The sequence below is a fragment of the Stenella coeruleoalba genome (genome assembly GCF_951394435.1).
Source record: "Stenella coeruleoalba genome assembly, chromosome: 19".
In the NCBI taxonomy this organism is placed as follows: Eukaryota; Metazoa; Chordata; class Mammalia; order Artiodactyla; family Delphinidae; genus Stenella; species Stenella coeruleoalba.
This window is the reverse complement of record NC_137165.1, coordinates 10,501,294-10,520,598: the sequence shown is the minus strand read 5'-3', so window position 1 is coordinate 10,520,598 and position 19,305 is coordinate 10,501,294. Positions and strand designations below refer to the sequence as shown.

The window sequence follows — 19,305 nt, the reverse complement described above, 5'->3', positions numbered from 1 at the left end:
CCCAGAATATGCTGTTCCCATTGATTTTTTTTTTTTTTTTTCTTTTTGCGGTACGTGGGCCTCTCACTGCTGTGGCCTCTCCCGTTGCGGAGCACAGGCTCCGAACGCGCAGGCCCAGCCTCTCTGCGGCATGTGGGATCCTCCCAGACCGGGGCACGAACCCGCGTCCCCTGCATTGGCAGGCGGACTCTCAACCACTGCGCCACCAGGGAAGCCCGATCTTACTTATTTTGGATACCTTTCTTACATATCTCACTTGCTTTGTACCTTTCAGTGTTGCTTTGTACCCTGTAAATCCTTGCATTGTTACAGATGTTATAGTAATTCTAGTTAAATGTCTGCTTCCCCAGCTAAACCATTACTTCCTTGGGGGTGTTATCCAGCACTCAGTAAGTGTATTTGTCTAATCCAATTAAATAGTGGGTCTGAAGATAAGCTGCACTTCAGAATAAAAGTTTTTGGGAGTCATCAATACAGGTAATGGTTAAAACCAGGCATAGTTAATAGGCTCTTTTTTTAAAAAATAAATTTATTTATTTATTTTTGGATGTGTTGGGTCTTCGTTGCTGTTCATGGGCTTTCTCTAGTTGTGGCGAGCGGGGGCTACTCTTCGTTGTGGTGCGCGGGCTTCTCATTGCAGTGGCTTCTCTTGTTGCGGAGCATGGGCTCTAGGCACGCGGGCTTCAGTAGTTGTGGCGCGTGGCCTCAGTAATTGTGGTTCACCGGCTCTAGAGCGCAGGCTCAGTAGTTGTGGCGCACGGGCTTAGTTGCTTGCTCTGTGGCATGTGGGATCTTCCCGGACCAGGGCTCCAACCCGTGCCCCCTGCATTGGCAAGTGGATTCTTAACCACTGCGCCACCAGGGAAGTCCTGATATGCTCTTATATAAGTGTGTATTTTGAAAAGAGAAGAGGGTTTACAATGGAATCCGAGAAAGCGCAAATATTTAAGAGGCAGAAATTAGGAAAGGGTATTAGAAAGGTGTGTTCAGAGAGGTAGGAAGAGAAAACTAGGAGAAAGAATGTACAGATGTTAAGGGTATTACGAAGCAATCATTGTTAACCAGTTATAAATGCTGCACCAGCTCGAGATAAGGGCCTTTTTTGCATTTAGCAACTAGAATCTCAATGGTGACCTCTGCCAGAGAGTAGCTTCTACTGGAGTGGTGAAGGCATAAACCACAGTAAATTTAGGGCAGGATCTTTCAAACTCTGCACTATTGACATTTTGAGCCGAATCATTCTTTGTTGTAGGGGACTGCCCTGTGGGGCAGTGTTTAGCAGCATCTCTGGCCTCTAGACACCAGTAACTTCTCCCCCTCCTCCCAGTGGTGGCAACCAAAAATGTCGTCAGACACATGCCAGTGTCCCCTTGGGGGCAAAATTATGTCCAGTTGAGAAGTACCAAAGAGGTGGGAATTGAGTGGGAAAATGAAAAAGTGGAGACATTGGGAATATACTATATTTTGAATTAGTGTATGATAGCTGGGGAAAGAAAAGTCAAAAAAAGTTCTTAAGTGATGAGCATGGTTGTCTGCTATCAACATTTTCCAAGTATGTTTTCACTCTTTCTTTAGCCCTGGGTGTGTGGGAAAGCTGTTAGGCCCACTGCCCATGCATCCTGCAGCTGAAGATAACTATGGTTATGATGCGTGTGCTGTACTCTGCTTACCATGTGTCCCCAACATCTTGGTGATTGCTACTGAATCAGGAATGCTGTATCACTGTGTTGTGCTGGAAGGGGAAGAAGAAGACGACCAAACAGTAAGTCGGGCTGCTGTGGGCATATTTGTATCTCCAACACCAGGGACAGTTCCTGGACCACTATGAATGTTTCGTATATGAGGAATTTTATAGTTTCTATTTGGCACTTATGTGTATTTTGAAAACTTACTTAACACTTAAAAGTAATTGAAGCCCACTTTAAAAACTTAAATTGAAGGAAGTTAAAATGCACCCAGGTTACTTGGTCCAGCGACCTATATATTTCTTTCTGAACTCTGTGTTGCCACCTTTGGTGATAGGTATAAAGAACCTTTGAATCACTGAATTGGCTCTTCTCTAAAATTGTTTATTTACAACTTCCTAAAAGAAGAGAGGCCTTTTTTTCACTTTTAAGAATAACAAGGCACTATTGGAATAGAGGGTGGAATTAAGAGTTTGAAAGCACTATTTGATTCAGCTTTTTGCTTCTGTTTTTAGTTGTGTACATTTTCAAAGCAACATGAAACACTAAAATTACAGTGCTTTTTTTTCAGTCAGAGAAGTCCTGGGATTCCAGGGCAGACCTCATTCCTTCTCTGTATGTGTTTGAGTGTGTGGAGTTGGAGCTTGCCCTGAAACTGGCATCTGGAGAGGACGAGCCCTTTGATTCTGACTTTTCTTGTCCAATCAAACTTCACAGAGGTAAAGTTTTCACTAAAATTAGTTCTTTTATTTCATTATATTTGTACTAAGATTATCACAGGGTATTCCTGTGTAATTTATTTTTTCTGTAGTTCCAGCCTTTAAAAAGTTGACTGGGTTCTTTTGGCCTTTCAGTTACAACATTGCACTGTAGGTCCAAGAAAGACTAAGCAAATTCCCTAAGTTTTAGGATAGTGGTCTTCAGTCTGGATCCACTCAGATTTATAATAGTGACTTTTTCCTGGTCCAATCAAAAGGAGATTTCATGATTCAAATTCTTAAATGTATGCAAACTTTAATAAACTTTTAAAATAACTTTAAAAATAAAATTATACTGGTATTAAGGTATCTCTTTAAAATATCTTTCTTCATTTTAGAACATATTGTTATACCCAGGCCCATTTGAATGTTTCCTTTTTTTCTTTTTTCCTTTTGCTTTAACTTACCTGGGTTGGCACCAGATCCTTCTGGCAACTTATATCTGTTCATCTAGGGCGCTCTTGGATAAACTGCTGAGACTATCAAAGAATGTGTTCTGTGTGTTGTCCAGACTCAGCATGGCTCAGTGGAAGGAGTTTGTAACTAGGAGTCTGGAGTGTCCTAGGTTTTCGTTAGAGCTCTAACATTAATAGGCTCTGTAGTATCGGACATTTATTCAACTTCTCACATAAAGATAATAGAGATAACATCAGATGATCTCTAAGGTCCCTTCTGACATAAAAATCCTATAATCCTATTTGCCCCTCAACAGTTTCTCAGAGTCTCCTCTAGGATCTAGTCTTCCTCCCTGTGAAGAATGAGGAACAAAAGCTCACTCAGTCTGGAATAATTGGGTGTACCTTTCATAGTTTTCGTCTCTCCAGTCCAGAGAAAGGGAGTTCAATCTTGTAGCAGCCTGACTTAATCTGCCTACAGTCCTATTAGCCAGTTTGCCTGGGTTTGGTAATAATGGCTTCAACTCTGTACTAAAGTGTAGTCAGAACATTTAAGGGCATAGTAGTCCTTATATAATAAACCAGCAAAGAGGATTCATTGGGCATGTCTAATTGAACAGGGTTTGGACAGATATAGTCTAAATATTAAGTCTCAGAACTTTGCTTTGTATATGAGGAAATTGAGACCTAGTGAGGTAAAGTGACATAAACTAATTGGTTTCCTTATAAAGATACATACGTTTTTCGGAAATCTTAATTGTAGGCTTTTTTATCTTGATTCTTTGAATAAGAGATAACATTTTCAGGGGCTTCCCTGGTGGCGCAGTGGTTGAGAATCTGCCTGCCAATGCAGGGGACACGGGTTCGAGCCCTGGTCTGGGAAGATCCCACATGCCGCGGAGCAACTAGGCCCGTGAGCCATGGCCGCTGAGCCTGCGTGTCCGGAGCCTGTGCTCGGCAACGGGAGAGGCCGCGACAGTGAGAGGCCCGCGCATGGCGATGAAGAGTGGCCCCCGCTTACCGCAACTAGAGAAAGCCCTCGCACAGAAATGAAGACCCAACACAGCCAAAAATAAATAAATAAATTTATAAAAAAAAAAAAAAGAGATAACATTTTCATATGTGAAACTAATAAATTTTTGACTGATTCATATTTATACTTAAGGCATATTACAATACCTGAAACATACCCAGATTTTTAATGACATAAGTGAATGGCTACCATATAACTTGTCAGGGGTGTCTAGCAAATTTCCTACTTCAGTTACTAATGTTGCCTTTTTCATAACAGATTTCTGTCTCATCCCAATATTAAGGTTTTTCTGTTGACTTCAGCACCACAGACACATTTTTAAAAGCTATTTTAAACACTGGGAGATCTAATGAGATGATTTGAGCCTTAAATTAAGTCTCAGGTGTGGGCAAATGAAAAGAAACTGTTTAGTACTTTATTGTTCAGAGAGATGATTACCATGGAGATTGCCAGGAGTTTGTTTTTTTTAACTTTTTATAGCATAATGCTATTTTCCGAGGTGTTATGCAGAACCCCAACATATAAAACTGATGAAAATACTATAATATTCACTTTACAACATTTACTTACTATAAAGTCAGCAGTAAGAAAGTGAGGCTGTTGGATAAAAGAAAAATTGGGTTTAGGGGCTTATGGATGACAGTTGCCATCTTAAATCAGCTTTAGCATAGACATTATTTCTGTATCTTGTTTTGGTTGTTTAATGTTTTAAAAATCGTGAGTCACAGAGATAAATATTTATAAATTAAGTATTCAAGAGTTCATCTTTTAGTTTCACAATAGTCTTACTACTGATAACTAGGACTCCATGGAAATACAGAAATTTTCATTAAAATTATGTAACAGCTGCTCATAATTCTTGGTATAAATATAAATACAAAAATTCTATCTAAAACTTAAACAATTATCTGTAAGTCAGCATTATCAAGTAAAACTTCACGTTTTACACCTGACTTACCATCTATGACAAGACTGTTCACTAAGCACCTGTGCTGAAGTCTTTCTAGTACCTGTGCTGTAGGAGTGCAGTAGCTTCAGCAGTTTCATGTAAGTAGATGCGTGCAAGCATAGGTTTCCTACAGAACTACAGCCTTTCTTACCATTTTATTTTGAAGAACTGTAAATAAATGCACAGAGGAGGACAGAAAGGCATAAGTGAGTTACCTGACAGCAAGTGTTAATGTTTGGTGAACTCTGTATTAATATTTAGAAAATAATGTATTTGAATTGTGTTTGTTAATTATTATACTTTTAAAATGTATTTGGAAACTGAAGTCAGATTTTTAAATTCCCAAACCCCTGACATAGTGCCACAGTATGAAGGTCCTGTAGACCTTGCATCACTTCCATCAACAGATATGTTTGCAGCCTGCTCAGGTGAACTCTGTTTTCTAATGGCTTCCTTTATATCATTAATGATTCCATTTGCAGATCCCAAGTGTCCCTCAAGATATCACTGTACTCATGAAGCTGGTGTACATAGTGTTGGGCTAACTTGGATTCATAAACTTCACAGATTTCTTGGATCAGGTGAGTTTTTGCACTTTTCAGTATGTTTCACAGATTCTATAAAAAGTAGTTTGGAACAGAAAAATTACAGAGAAAATAAATGATACCAAAAGATAGTTCTTTGAAAAGATTAACAAAATTGACAAACCTATAGGTAAACTGACCAAGAAATAAAAAAGACTCAAATTAATTAGAAATGAAAGTGGGGATATTCCTGCTGACCTTACAGAAATACAAGATTATAAAGATATACCAAGAATAAAAGATTATAAGGGAATGTCAAGAACAATTGTATGCCAAATTAGATAACGCAGATGAAATGGACAGATTCCTAGAAAGACACAAATTACCAAAACTGACTCAAAAACAGATAGAAAATTTGAATAGACATATATATAACAAGTAAAGAGATTGAATCAGACAACATGGCTTCATATTTGAAGCATTAATACCAATTCTTCATAAACTCTTACAAAAAATAGAAAACACTTCCCTGATCACTCTATGAAGATAGTATTACCACAATACCAAAACCAGACAAGGACATCCAAGAAAGGAAAACTAGAGACGAATATCTCTTATGAATATAGATGTAAAAAATCCTCAACAGAATACTAGCAAACCAAACCCAGCAACATATAAAAAGGATTATACACCACTACTAAGTGGGATTTATCCGAGGGGTGCGAGATTACTTTAACATTGAGAAATCAATTGATATATCAATATTATACCACATCAACAGAACAAAGGGGAGTTCCCTGGCAGTCCAGTGGTTAGGACTCCAGCACTTTCACTGCCGGGGCCCGGGTTCTCAATCCCTGGGCCGGGAACTAAGATCCTGCAAGCCGCATGGCAGGGCACCCCCCCACCCCCCCACCAAAAAAAAATAGAATAAAGGACAAAAACTATATGATCATCTCAACAGATACAGAAAAAGCATTTAGGGAAATCCAACAGCCTTTCATGTTAAAAACACTAAATAAACTAGTAATAGAAAAGAACTTCCTCAGACTGAAAAAGGGTATCTATGAAAAACTCACAGCTAATACTACACTTAACAGAAAAAGACCAAGTGCTTTCTGTACTAGAATATTGCAGCTGTAGTAAATTACTACAAACTTAGTGTCTTTAAACACCACAAATCTATTATCTTATAGTTCTCTAGGTTTGAAGTCCTAGAATGATCGCACTAGACAAAGCAGTGTTCCTTTCTGGAGGCTCTAAGGGAAAATCCATTTCCTAGCCTTTTCCAGCTTCTGCCTTCCTTTGCTTCTAGTCCCCTTCCTCCATCTTCAAAGCCAGCTATGTGGGACAAAGTTGAATCTTTCTCACCTTGTATAACCCTGACTTTCTTTTCTGCTTTCCTCTTTCACTTTTTTTTTTCAATATTTATTTATTTTGGCTATGCCGGGTCTTAGTTGCAGGCACGTGGGATCTTCCTTGTGGCATGCGGGATCTTTAGTTGCAGCATGCGAACTCTCAGTTGCGGCATGCATGCGGGATCTAGTTCCCCGACCAGGGATCAAACCCAGGCCCCCTGCATTGGGAGCATTGAGTCTTACCCACTGGACCACCAGGGAAGCCCCTCTCCTCTTTCACTTTTAAGGAAATTTGTTATAACACTGGGCCCACCCAGATAATCCAGGCTAATCTTCCTATTTCAAAGACATCTGATAGACAACTTTTTAAAAATTTATTTAATAATTAATTTATTTTTGGCTGTGTTGGGTCTTCATTGCTGCGCACGGGCTTTCTCTAGTTGCGGCAAGTGGGGGCTACTCTTTGTTGCGGTGTGTGAGCTTCTCATTGTGGTGGCTTCTCTTATTGCAGAGCACAGGCTCTAGGCGCACAGGTGTTAGTGGTTGTGGCACGCAGGCTCAGTAGCTGTGGCTCGCAGGCTCTAGAGCGCAGGCTCATTAGTTGTGGCGCACGGGCTTAGTTGCTCTGCAGCATGTGGGATCTTCCTGGACCAGGACTCGAACCTGTGTCCCCTGCATTGGCAGGCAAATTCTTAACCACTGAGCCACCAGGGAAGCCCTGATAGACAACTTTAATTCCATCTGCAATCTTTATTCCCCTTTAGCATGTAGTCTAGCATATTATCCCGGTTCTAGGGATTAAAACACAGACATCTTTGGGGAGTCCATCGTTTTGCCTACTCCATTCCACCTGGGGCCCCTAAACATTCACATCTGACAAAATACATTGTCCCTATAGCCACAAAAAGTTCATAATCTCATCTAAAAGTCCTGAGCTCAAAAGTACTGCAATGTAGGGCTTCCCTCGTGGCGCAGTGGTTGAGAGTCCACCTGCCGATGCAGGGGACACGGGTTCGTGCCCCGGTCCGGGGGGGATCCCACATGCTGCGGAGCGGCTGGGCCCGTGGGCCATGGCCGCTGAGCCTGCGCATCCAGAGCCTGTGCTCCGCGACGGGAGAGGCCGCAGCAGTGAGGGGCCTGCGTACCGCAAAAAAAAAAAAGTACTGCAATGTCATCATCTAAATCATTTAAATCAATTATAGTTAGACTCTAAGTATAATATACCCTGGGGCAAAATTACTCTCTATCTGTGGACCTGTGAAACTAGAAAACAGTTGTCTGCTCCCAGAACACAATGTGGGGCAGGCATAGCTGTCACTTATAGATACTCTAGTTCAAAAGGGGAGAAAATGGAATGGAAAAAGGAACCATGGGTTCCAAGAAATTTAAAAATCTAAATTCCATTGTGTTTCAAGGCCTGGGGATGATCCTCTGGGCTTGTAGCTCTGCCCTCTGAGTAATCTTTCATTTTTCAGGAAAGATTGTATTTGTTTGTAGTTGAGTAGTTTTATTAGCCTGTTTTCTGCCTATAGAATTTTGAGAGTGGAATAGCCTTCTCTCATCCTCTGACCCTTTCAGTTCAAGCCAGTGGTATTTCTGTGGGTATAAAATTCTCAGGAACTTTTTGGGTCTCCTGTGTGTATCATGACACTATAGTAGAGTTTCATCCACTATCTTCCCTATATAATCACACCTCTATTTTTGGCTTCTGCTGAGACCTGAAGGATCTAAGTCATGCTCTTAATCTCGTCAAAGAGCCTTTTGTGTGACTGAATATTCTGAACTTTTGATCTTTCTGAGGTATTAGCAAAAGACTGAACAGTCACACCAGTGGCTTTTTCTCTAAAACATGTTTCCGGAAGGTGACTCTTAATTTTAGCATCTTTTGCCATCCACATAGGCTGAGAATTTCCTAGATCATCAAGTCCTTGTTCCACTTTGTTTAACAGTTCTTCCCTCAATTATATTTTCCTCACATTATACTGTAATCAGCAAGAAGAAATCAGACCACATCTTCAACACTTTGCTTAGAAATGTCTTCAGCTAAATGTCTGATTTAATTGTTATACAAGTTCTGCCTTCCACACTTTCCCCTTAAGATCAGGAACAAAAGGATGTCTGCTCTAGCTACTTCTATTCAACATTATAATGGGGGTTCTAGACAGGGAAATTAGCCAAGGAAAGAAAATAAAACGTATCCAGATGAGAAAGGAAGAAGTAAAACTATATTCTCCAATGACACGATCTTTTACACAGTTAATTATAGGGGCCCATTGAAAAACTATTTAAACTAATAAATGAGTTCAGAGAGGTTGCAGGATACAAGATCAGTAAACACGTATTGGGTCTATTTCGGTGCACTAGCAGTGAACAATCTAAAAAGAAATTAAAACTATTCCATTTACAATAGCATTAAAATGAATAAAATACTTAGGAATGAATTTAACAAAAGAAATGCAAAACACACTCTTAAAACTACAAAACAGGGAATTCCGTGGCATGGCAGTCCAGTGGTTAGGACTGTGTGCTTCCACTGCAGGGGGCACGGGTTCGATCCCTGGTCCGGGAACTAAGATCCTGCATGCTGCATGGGGTGGCCAATTAATTAATTAATTAAGTCATTAAAAAAAAAAAAACTATAAAACGTTTAAAGAAATAAGACCCTAAATAAATGAAAAACATCCCATGTGATCTTTGAGAAAGATAAACAGGAAGATCAAAACATCTGATCCCATGGATCAGAAAACTTTATATTGTTAGATGGCAATACTCCCCAGATTGATATATAAATTCAGTGTAATTCCTATCAGTATCCTAGCTGGCTTCTTTGCAAAAATTGACAAGTTGACCCTAAAATTCATATGGAATTGCAAATGATCTAGAATAGCGAAAACAATCTTGAAAAACAGGAACAAAGTAGGAGGACCCACACTTCCCAGCTTCAAAACTTACGAAGTTATGGTAATCAGGACAGCGTGATATTGGCATAAGGATACACATATAGGTCAATGAATAGAATTGAGAGTCCAGAAATATACCTTTACATTTACAGTAAGTTGGTTTCAACAAGGGTGCCAGAACAGTTAAATGGGGGAAAGAATAGTCTTTTCAACAAATGGTGCTGGGACAAGTGTACATCTACATGCAAAAGAAAGAAATTGGACTATACCTCACACCATACACAAAAAATGAACTCAAAATTGATCAAAGACTAAAATATAAGAACTAAAACTATAGAACGCTTAGAAGGAAACACTAAAGACAACCCACAGAATGGGAGTAAATATTTCCAAATCGTGTATCTGATAATGGACTTGTGTCTAGAGTATATAAAGAATTCTTAGAACTCAATAATAAAAGGAAAACCCAATGTTTTAAACAGACAAAGGATTTTAATAGACATTGTTCCATTGATCATATACAAATAACTAATAAGCACATGGAAACATGTTCAGTCATGGAAATGAGATACCACAAAACCACAAGATACCACTTCACACCCACTAAAATGGCTAGTATTTAAAAAGACAATTACAAGTGTTGGAAAAAATAGGGACACTCATGCATTGCTTATGGAAATGTAAAATGGTCCAGCCACTTTGGGAAAACAGTCTGGCAGTTCCTCAAATGATTAAACAGAGTTATCATATGACCCAGCAGTTCTACTCCAGAGTATATACCCAAGAGGAATGAAAACATGTTCATACTTGGATAAAATTTCTAAACGAATGTTCATAGCAGCATTATTCATAATAGCCAAATAGCTAAGTGTCCATCAACTGATGATTAGATAAATAAAATGTGGTATGGCCATACAATGGAATATTATTCAGCTACAGAAAGAGGAGGTACTGGTAACTGCTCCAACATGGATGAACCTTGAAAACATCATGCTAAGTGAAAGAAGCCAGTCACAGATAACTACATGTTGTGTGATTCCATTTATATAAAGTGTCCAGAATAGGCAAGTCCACAGAGACAGAAAGTAGACTAGTGGTTGTTGCATAGGTCTGGGGCAATTGGCAGAAACTAGGGAGCGATTGCCAATGGGTATCATGGGGGTTTCTTTTTGGGTAACGAAAATATTCTAAATTTTTTGTGGTGATGGTTGTACAATTCTTTAATATACTAAAAACCCATTGAAGGTACAGTTTAAACGGTTGAGCTGTGTGGTATTGTGAATTACATTTCAAAAAAAATTGGTATGGGTGAGGAAGAGAATGGAAGGGAATGATTTCTGGGATTGTTCTCCTGAATGAAACGTTTCTGCATTTCTGACCAAGGAAAATCCACTTTCCTTCTTGAGGCAGAAATCTAGACCCCTGTGGAAAGGAGATTTCTATGTCAGAGAGGCATAGCCTTTAAGAAGCAATGGTCTGAGACAAGAACTTAACCGCATTTAACTAATATCGTCAGCATTTTAATTTGGAGACTTTTGTTATTTAACTTATATATGTGTTCTTTTGTAGATGAAGAAGATAAGGACAGTTTACAGGAACTAGCTACAGAACAGAAATGCTTTGTAGAACACATTCTTTGTACGAAGCCATTGCCATGCAGGTAAGGACTTTCTCTCCCTTCTAAACACAGATAACAATTGTTGTTTCAGTAATTCAGGTATATATGTATATTACACTCCCATGCAGACATGATACTTCACCCCAAGAGTATCTGTGCATCAGAAGCTCTCCTCCGCCCACAGCCATTCCACGTTTTGTGTCCTCTGTCTGGGAGGTATATCCCCAGTCATAACCCCTGTCAGTCTTCACTTGCTGATTCTTTTCTGATCTTAATGTCAGTTCATAAAGGGTTCCCTTGATTTCCCAGAACCCCTTTGGGTTCTCCTATTATTCTTTTTCTTTGTAGCACATACTTAAATTGATATTTTTGTTTGTTTAATGTCTGTCACCACTACTAGAATATAAATGTTTCACGAAGGCAGAGACCATGTCTGTCTGTTTCATAGTTTATACCATCGCCTTATGTCTGTACACTCAGTGTCTGACAGGGTGCCTAGTAGATACTCAGTAAATATTTGATTAATAGAATAAAGGGAAACATCTAGAGTGACTCCCAGGTTTCTACCCGGGATAACGGTAGATGCGGTACCCTTCAGAAAAATTGGACGTAGGAGAAAGTGGATGTGGGAAGACTCAAGATGGGTTAATGGGGGCACTTGGAGTCTTCTGTTCCAAAGGACATCCAAGTGGAGGAGCCCATAGGCAGTTGGACACGTAGGTCTGGGCTAGGACGGTATGGATGTGGGAAATGTCAGCATGAAGGTTCCCCAGGAAAGGGCCTAGAGTAGAGGACACCTGAGTATAGAGTCTTGAGCAACACTTTCTTACAAGCAGTGAGTGGAGGGCGAGGAGCCCAGCCCAGGCAGGAAACAAGTAAAAGGCGGCCAGAGAGACTGAAGGAGAACCCGGGGGAAGGGTGCCAGGGAGGGGGATGTTTCAGAGAGGAGGCAGGGGGAGCAGCATCAAATAAGTACAGCAAAGCAGTGAAGAGCGCTCAAGTGTCCAGATTTGGCAACATGGGGGTTCATCGAGAACCATGGAGAAACGCTTTTGTGGGTGGGAGCGGATAGCACAGGTGAACAGTGAATGAGGAAAATAGATAATAAAATCTCATTTATAATATATACGTATATATAATATATACATTTCAAAAACAGGTAAAACTGTATTGCTTAGGAATGAATACATACATAGATAGGAAAGCTATGGAGCAAAATGAAAACATGAGTATCATAAAAATCAAGTGGAAGGTTGTGATCAGGAGGTTCATACGGGAGGTCTCAGGCCCCTATGCTGCTGTCATTCTTGGCCTGGAGAGTGGCCACAGAGTGTCTATGTGCACTCTTCTGTATGTAGATTTCACACTAGAAATACAGAAGAAAAATTTTTTCTAACCTCCCAGACTCCCTCACCACCATTCCCCTCCCCTGCAAAAAAGGCAAATGAGAGATGTGGAAGGAGCAATAATACTGCAGGCTACTGTTGAAAGACTGCTGGCTCTAAAGGGAAAGGAAGAGGGAATAGGTTAAGGAGAGCTTGAAACTACAGTGCAGAATGTTTTGAATGGAAGAGATGTCAGCTTGTTTATAAGCTGAGGGTAAATGGACAGTAGGAAGATTTTGTGATTGCAGAGCTGACGGAGCAAATCTCAGAAGACGCGAGCAGAGATGGCGTCGACAGTCTGGGGCAGAAGTGAGCCGTGGGGGTGGGGTGAGCGTGTTGGCAGGAAAGACAGTTCCTGTCCGAGGTCCAGTTTTCACTTTCTTCAGTGAAGTAGACCAAGACTGAGAGGGAGCTGCGTGCTGTGCACAGTAAATTAAGTCCTGTGATGTAGATGCTGGCCTGCACTGAATTTTTAAGGTGAGAAAGACACTATTCAGTGAACAGTTTCTGAGCACCTAATCTGGGTTGGGCGCTCGGCTAGGCATGCAGAGGTAGCTGGAGCTTATGTGCGAGTTGGGAGAAAGAGACAGAGACGTAAAGAGTTGGCTTCATCGTATCATGCTAACTGCCGAGATTACAGTGAGCGCCATGAGGCTGTGGGTTCCTGAGTGACCTGTAAGTCAAGCGACGTCTGGCTGCTGAGTGACAGCTTGATTCAAACCGATCAGAGCCGTAAGTAATACAGGTTTCCAAGTCACCACCTCTGAGGTTACTGCACTGATACCATGTCCCACCCAACTGTCGACCCAGCCCTGAGAAGGCCACAAACCTCAGCCATATCGTTGCTTTTGGATCCACTGCTCTTGCTGTTTTGTAGTTTAACTATGGCTGTGTGTGTTTTTTTTTTCAGGCAGCCAGCTCCGATCCGAGGATTCTGGATTGTCCCTGACATTCTGGGGCCTACGATGATCTGCATCACCAGTAACTACGAATGCCTCATAAGGCCTTTACTGTACGTCCCCCTTTGTATTCCCACGCAGCTCTCATTAATTCTGCAGAATCTAAGCTGGGAAGATGTCCTTAGTAACCGGACTGAAGATACATGGTTTATGCTTTGGTTTCTGACTTGAGGGTTGGAGGGAGGGTTATTTCTGTTGCTCCTGCCATCTCTGGAAGGATTTATTTAAGGCATAATTTCTGGCATCTCCTTTAGCTAGCGGAGGGTTAAGAACTTTACCCAAGTGTGGAAAGAATACTAAGATACTGAACTCCATCATTAATATGAGTTAGATTTAATGATCTTTCTTTTTCTTTTTTTAACCACGCCACATGGCATGCGGGATCTTAGCTCCCGGACCAGGGATCGAACCCTCGCCCCCTGCAGTGGGAGCGCAGAGTCTTAACCACTGGACTGCCAGGGAGGTCCCTGATTTAATGATTTTAAACTTTATGTGCCAGGCTCAGAAGCAAGCCTCCGGCAATCAGAGCAACCCTGCACTAAAGACAGCACCGTTATCCTCATTTTGTAGAGGAGGGATCAGGGACAGAGAGGTTATGTACATTGGCCAGAGTCACAGGGAACACAGAGAACTGGGCTGCAAAGACCGGGCTTTCTGACTTCAAAGTCCAGCTTCTCCATCTCTGCCAGACTCATAGGCACATCACAGAATATGTAGACGCTGGAAGAAAGGTGGTATATAGCTGAACTCATAACCTTTGTTCCCCTTAAGGAACCCACATTAAGCTATAAGTACCGTTTTCAACAGCTCTGGAAGGTCATTCTGAGTTTTATAAATGCAGTTATAGGAGTGTCTAACAAGCCACTGGAGTACTGGAACACTAGACCCCTTTCCCCCCAGTCTCTTGGTGTCATTTGAAGGCATGTGCTTCTAGATATTGACGTAGTTCAAAACACTGGCATTAATTTCCTGTCCTTAGAAGGATTTCCATACTCTTTGAGAAGTGACATCATTTGGAAAAGAAAATAATTCACTATCAATTTTGTGATATTTATACTACAAGAGACTAAAAACTAGCAAGACTGAACAAAAGTAATAAAATCACTACAAAAAACTGCCTTTTTGCCTGTTGCCTCAGCATGTTTTTAAAATCCTACCCTACCTTTAGTAAAATAAGACCTAGTCATACTAGGATACTTCAGAATAAAAACATGAATCCCAAAGGCGAAAAAAACTTCTAAATATTAGTGACCTGGATACCTTCAAATCATGTTTCTGCCAACTCTCTGAAATACAAGTTGTCTATGAAGTAATGTTATTAACAAACTCCCAGATTTGAATCATTGCAAAGTAAGTCATTGGCCATGCTGTTAAAGTTTGCAGTCTTTCAAGCTTTCTGAAATTGCCATTGAGAGTATTTGTAACACTTCATAGTTTCTTATATCCTCAGAATTCTGGGTAAGTGTGATTTAGGTTTTCCTATACTTACAGCAAGTAACTCCATGGTAAATTTTATTTTTCTTTTATTTTGCAGAAGCACAGTCCATCCAGTGTCTCCTCCCCTGCTTTGTACCCGAGAGGATGTTGAAGTGGCAGAGTCTCCCCTCCGTATTCTGGCTGAAACCCCGGATTCCTTTGAAAAACATATTAGAAGCATTCTGCAACGCAGTGTTGCAAATCCAGCATTTTTGAAGTATGTAATTTGGGGCGTATCAGGTTTAACAACTGGCTCCCTTCTCTGTTTTGTAATTACTCTTCAGCCTGTCCTCAGCTATTTCTTTTCGTATACTTTTTACTATGTTGGAGTTGGAAGAAACACAGGGCATATTTAATCAGCTAGTGAGAATAGAGAGAGAATACACAGATGTGGAAGCATTTGAGAAAGACAAGCAGGAAGTGTAAAAAGACGTGAGTCTGTCTTCAGTTGTTTTACCCAGCTGAGCAAAGTAATGACAAACTTTTTTTTTGTTTTTAAGATCATCTGAAAAAGATACGGCTCCTCCTCCCGAAGAATGCCTTCAGCTCATCAGCAGAGCCACCCAGGTGTTCAGAGAACAGTACATTCTTAAACAGGACCTGGCAAAGGAGGAGATTCAGCGGAGGTAGGATGGCCCTCTGTTCACATACCAGTCAGTCCCTGGCTGGGAGCTGACACTGTATAATGGCCTAGACCTGGCTTTTGATTAAATTTCTTTTTGTTCTTGAAGGGTCAAATTGTTATGTGACCAAAAAAAGAAACAACTAGAAGATCTCAATTATTGTCGAGAGGAGAGGTAAGTGCCAAGACAAGGGAGAAAAAAAAAATAGTTCAGCTAGACTGGAACTGTGTCTCACCCTAAGATACTGAACCACATTAGCTGGCTTCACCATCAAGGTGCACTCCTAGAGACTCTTGCTTTTTATGCCATTAGGAAAAGTCTGCGGGAAGTGGCCGAGCGCTTAGCTGACAAATATGAGGAAGCCAAGGAAAAACAAGAAGATATCATGACCAGGTCAGTGGGCCGTGTAACTGTATAACATTCCGTTCCCTACTCAGGTCAGGTACTACTAGTGTTATTAAGTCCTCGGGTGCTAGATACCCCTCTGAGGTGTATTCTACGGAAGACAGTGCAGTGATGCTTTCCCCAAACCCATCCTGTGGAGGCGTCCTTCACAGACACCAGATTCCTAAATTAGGAGCTTTAGTTAGGATTGTGTTCCTCCTAAGGAGCTGAGATGTTTGCTTACCTCTTCTACAGGATGAAAAAAGTACTTCACAGTTTTCACTCTCAGCTCCCAGTTCTCTCTGACAGTGAGAGAGACATGAAGAAAGAATTACAGCTGATACCTGATCAACTTCGACATTTGGGCAATGCCATCAAACAGGTAGGAATGGACACAAGGTGGCTACCTCTGGTACTTTTTAAAGTGTTCCTTCTACAGAAAATAATTTTATAAAATGTAAAAAGAACATACTGAAACAGATACTATGAAAATGTATAGCAAACCATAGCTAAAGTGTCTGTGTTCTGTTTGATACTCAAGGTTACTATGAAAAAAGACTATCAACAACGAAAGATGGAAAAGGTACTAAGTCCTCAGAAGCCCACCATTACTCTCAGCGCCTACCAGCGAAAATGCATTCAGTCCATCCTGAAGGAGGAGTAAGTACCAATCAGCTGTTAGTGCGAGGTAGTTTTTCCTTTGCAAAATGCCAAAATCAACCTTTCTTTGCCCAGATAAGACCACTTGACATTTGCATGTCAAGTAATTACCAGGACAGGAAGTGTATGATGCTGATAGATAAGGACTTAAAAGTTGAGAGGGTTAAAAAGGATGTCTTTCTTTATAATTTTGCTGTGTGGTCAAGGTATTCCCCAGTGAATATGTTCAAAAATATTTCCAGCAGTTCCACTACTATATTTGCTACCTCTAGCCTTAAACGAATTACCATTACTATCCATCTGAAACCTTAAGCCGTTAATTCTAGCAGAGCACTTCTAAGATACTTCAGTATTACTGAGGTCTTACGAATCAATATTAATGGTTTATTCATTTGTTGTATTACCCAAAGTGAGTAACTTTATGATTTTACAGGGGTGAGCACATAAGAGAAATGGTGAAGCAAATTAACGATATCCGAAATCATGTAAACTTCTGACACCACCAGGAACAGATTCACACCTGAAATTAACAAGTGAAGGCTTAAACTCATTGTAAAACGAACAGGTAGCATTATCTAATTTATAAAGAGGCATTTTAAAGGATGAACTTTGGTGTGGTTGTTCATCACTTTTTATACTTGTTTTATAATGACTGAATAAATGCTTTTATTTAAAAATTGGAATGTGGTTTATATACAAGCTCAAGTATATGATTGTATTCAGCAAGGGCCTAGGATTTAAAAGGAAAAAAAAAGCGCCCAAGACTTTCAGCTGCACACTGCCAGACCTCCGTGAACCCTACTGAGTTTTCTTGATATTTGAACAAGAATAAAAGCTGCATTTTAACGTAGCAGCACCAGAAATATGACTCTGAAGAGGGACAGAACCCTAGAACTCAAAGGAAAAGGCCACACAGTATACTAGACAGCAGCTTTTTTAATTTGAACACTTTCTTCTTAAGGACACGCCTTCAGTACAGTTAACAAATGGTTATACCTGAAATCTGCTCACAGCAGAACTCGGTATCCACAATTGCAAGGCCACTGCTGGCTCACTTCCTCGACAGGCAGTATTTCCTTTCAGAGCTGAGTTCGGCTGCGCTCTGTGTCCCAGTACATGTCACTGAGTGGGTATGAGGTGCACATGTAGGATCTCAAATGGAGAAACAAATAGCTTGGTATACAGTATATGATTTTGTCTTTTAGCATTAGGTAATATTTTTATACCTGCCAATGAGTTCTGAAAGGTAATACTGTACCTGCCTAGAAATGGCTGAGTGACTGCCAATTAAAAGCCACATGGTAAGGTAGGTTACAGGTAAGAGGTAAATCAGGTTAGACATGCATGAGAACACGTGTACACAGACTGAATACAAGCACAGGAACACTCGTGAAACCCAGCTGACCTTTTCTTTTGTCTTGAAGGGCTAAATACTACCTTCTAAATCAGTTTCCCATTTATAAAGAAAACCCAGTTTAAAGAAGTGTTTCATACCAGAAGTAGAGACTGTTAACAAAACCTAGTCTCAGTTTGGGTTTTTCTAGCATATTTTTCTCAAAAAACTGGGTTCCAACAATTTGCATCTGCCACTGTAGAGACTGCTAACAGTTTCCTAATCATGAATTTTATTGGCCCAGTACCATCTTATGGAGAAAAACATCAGCATCAGCAAGGTACCCCGTCTCAGCCAAGCAGTTCCCTGGGAGTTGTAGTTCAGTTCGTTCAGGAAGGTTATGAATTATCCATCTTGATTTATGGTGCCAATTTTAATAATCTGAAACAAATTAGCTTGGAGTTTATCCAAGGGACTAGTCTGACACTAATATAATTTAAAGTGATTGCATTTTTGGAATTAATAAAATTCCCTGTAACTCAATGAGGATACATGTTTCCTTTAAAGGAAACAGAGTAGTACTTTATACAAAGGGACTTTAGACCAATTAAAATAATGTTTCATGCATGCAAGCCTATAGCACTATTTCCATAATTAGTGTTTACTTCAAAATTCATAATCATGAATGTAAGACTACAGCAATAGCCCAAGGAATGAGGTATGTAGGCCTTACCTTGTCCTGTCCTATGGAAGACAGAAATAAAGATCTTTAGGGCTAGTCCATTATGACTTCATTTATAACAATTAAAGTTGTAGCTTTATGTGAGCCAAACAAGCTACTCAATCCACTTAATTTCCATATGGTTCCTTCAAGTACTCTGCCGTTACACAACACCAATCACAAAAATTTGAAAACAACAGTTTTACTTTTGAACCATCTGTATGATGAATTAAACGGTGTAGTCTTCCACTGGCTAACAGTACTGCAGGTAAACAGTGAATATAAATCCATTCTGTGCTTTCTGCAACACTTCATAAGGCTACGGCAAAGACAACCTGTTCATTGAAACTTTATCCACACAGGAAAGGAATCTAATCTCATAGAAATGACAAAGCAGATTTCCAAACTGGTCAACTAACTGGGTTTTCCCCAACTTCACCATAAGCATTATCACACTCCAGGTCTAAAATATAAAAGAAAAATACAAAATGGGTATCTGCCAAACCTAGTTATCACCATTTTTGTATTTGACACTTTTGAAACA

The 19,305-nt window shown here is 40.3% G+C and overlaps 1 protein-coding gene across 3 annotated transcripts in view; it reads left to right on the top strand.

The window, feature by feature from the left end:
• NUP88 (nucleoporin 88) overlaps positions 1-19,221 on the top strand; it is a 32,358-nt gene extending 13,137 nt beyond the window's left edge. For all 3 annotated transcript variants that reach the window (XM_079905777.1, XM_079905776.1, XM_079905775.1), the window contains 12 exons: positions 1,576-1,762; positions 2,257-2,404; positions 5,303-5,401; positions 11,172-11,262; positions 13,516-13,617; positions 15,099-15,257; positions 15,541-15,666; positions 15,772-15,837; positions 15,976-16,056; positions 16,303-16,429; positions 16,589-16,707; positions 17,141-19,221. In XM_079905777.1, coding sequence (XP_079761903.1) covers positions 1,576-1,762; positions 2,257-2,404; positions 5,303-5,401; positions 11,172-11,262; positions 13,516-13,617; positions 15,099-15,257; positions 15,541-15,666; positions 15,772-15,837; positions 15,976-16,056; positions 16,303-16,429; positions 16,589-16,707; positions 17,141-17,204 — 1,369 coding nt within the window. In that variant the 3' untranslated portion in view covers positions 17,205-19,221. The remainder of the gene's footprint in view (positions 1-1,575; positions 1,763-2,256; positions 2,405-5,302; positions 5,402-11,171; positions 11,263-13,515; positions 13,618-15,098; positions 15,258-15,540; positions 15,667-15,771; positions 15,838-15,975; positions 16,057-16,302; positions 16,430-16,588; positions 16,708-17,140) is intronic.
• The last annotated feature ends 84 nt before the right edge of the window (positions 19,222-19,305 follow it).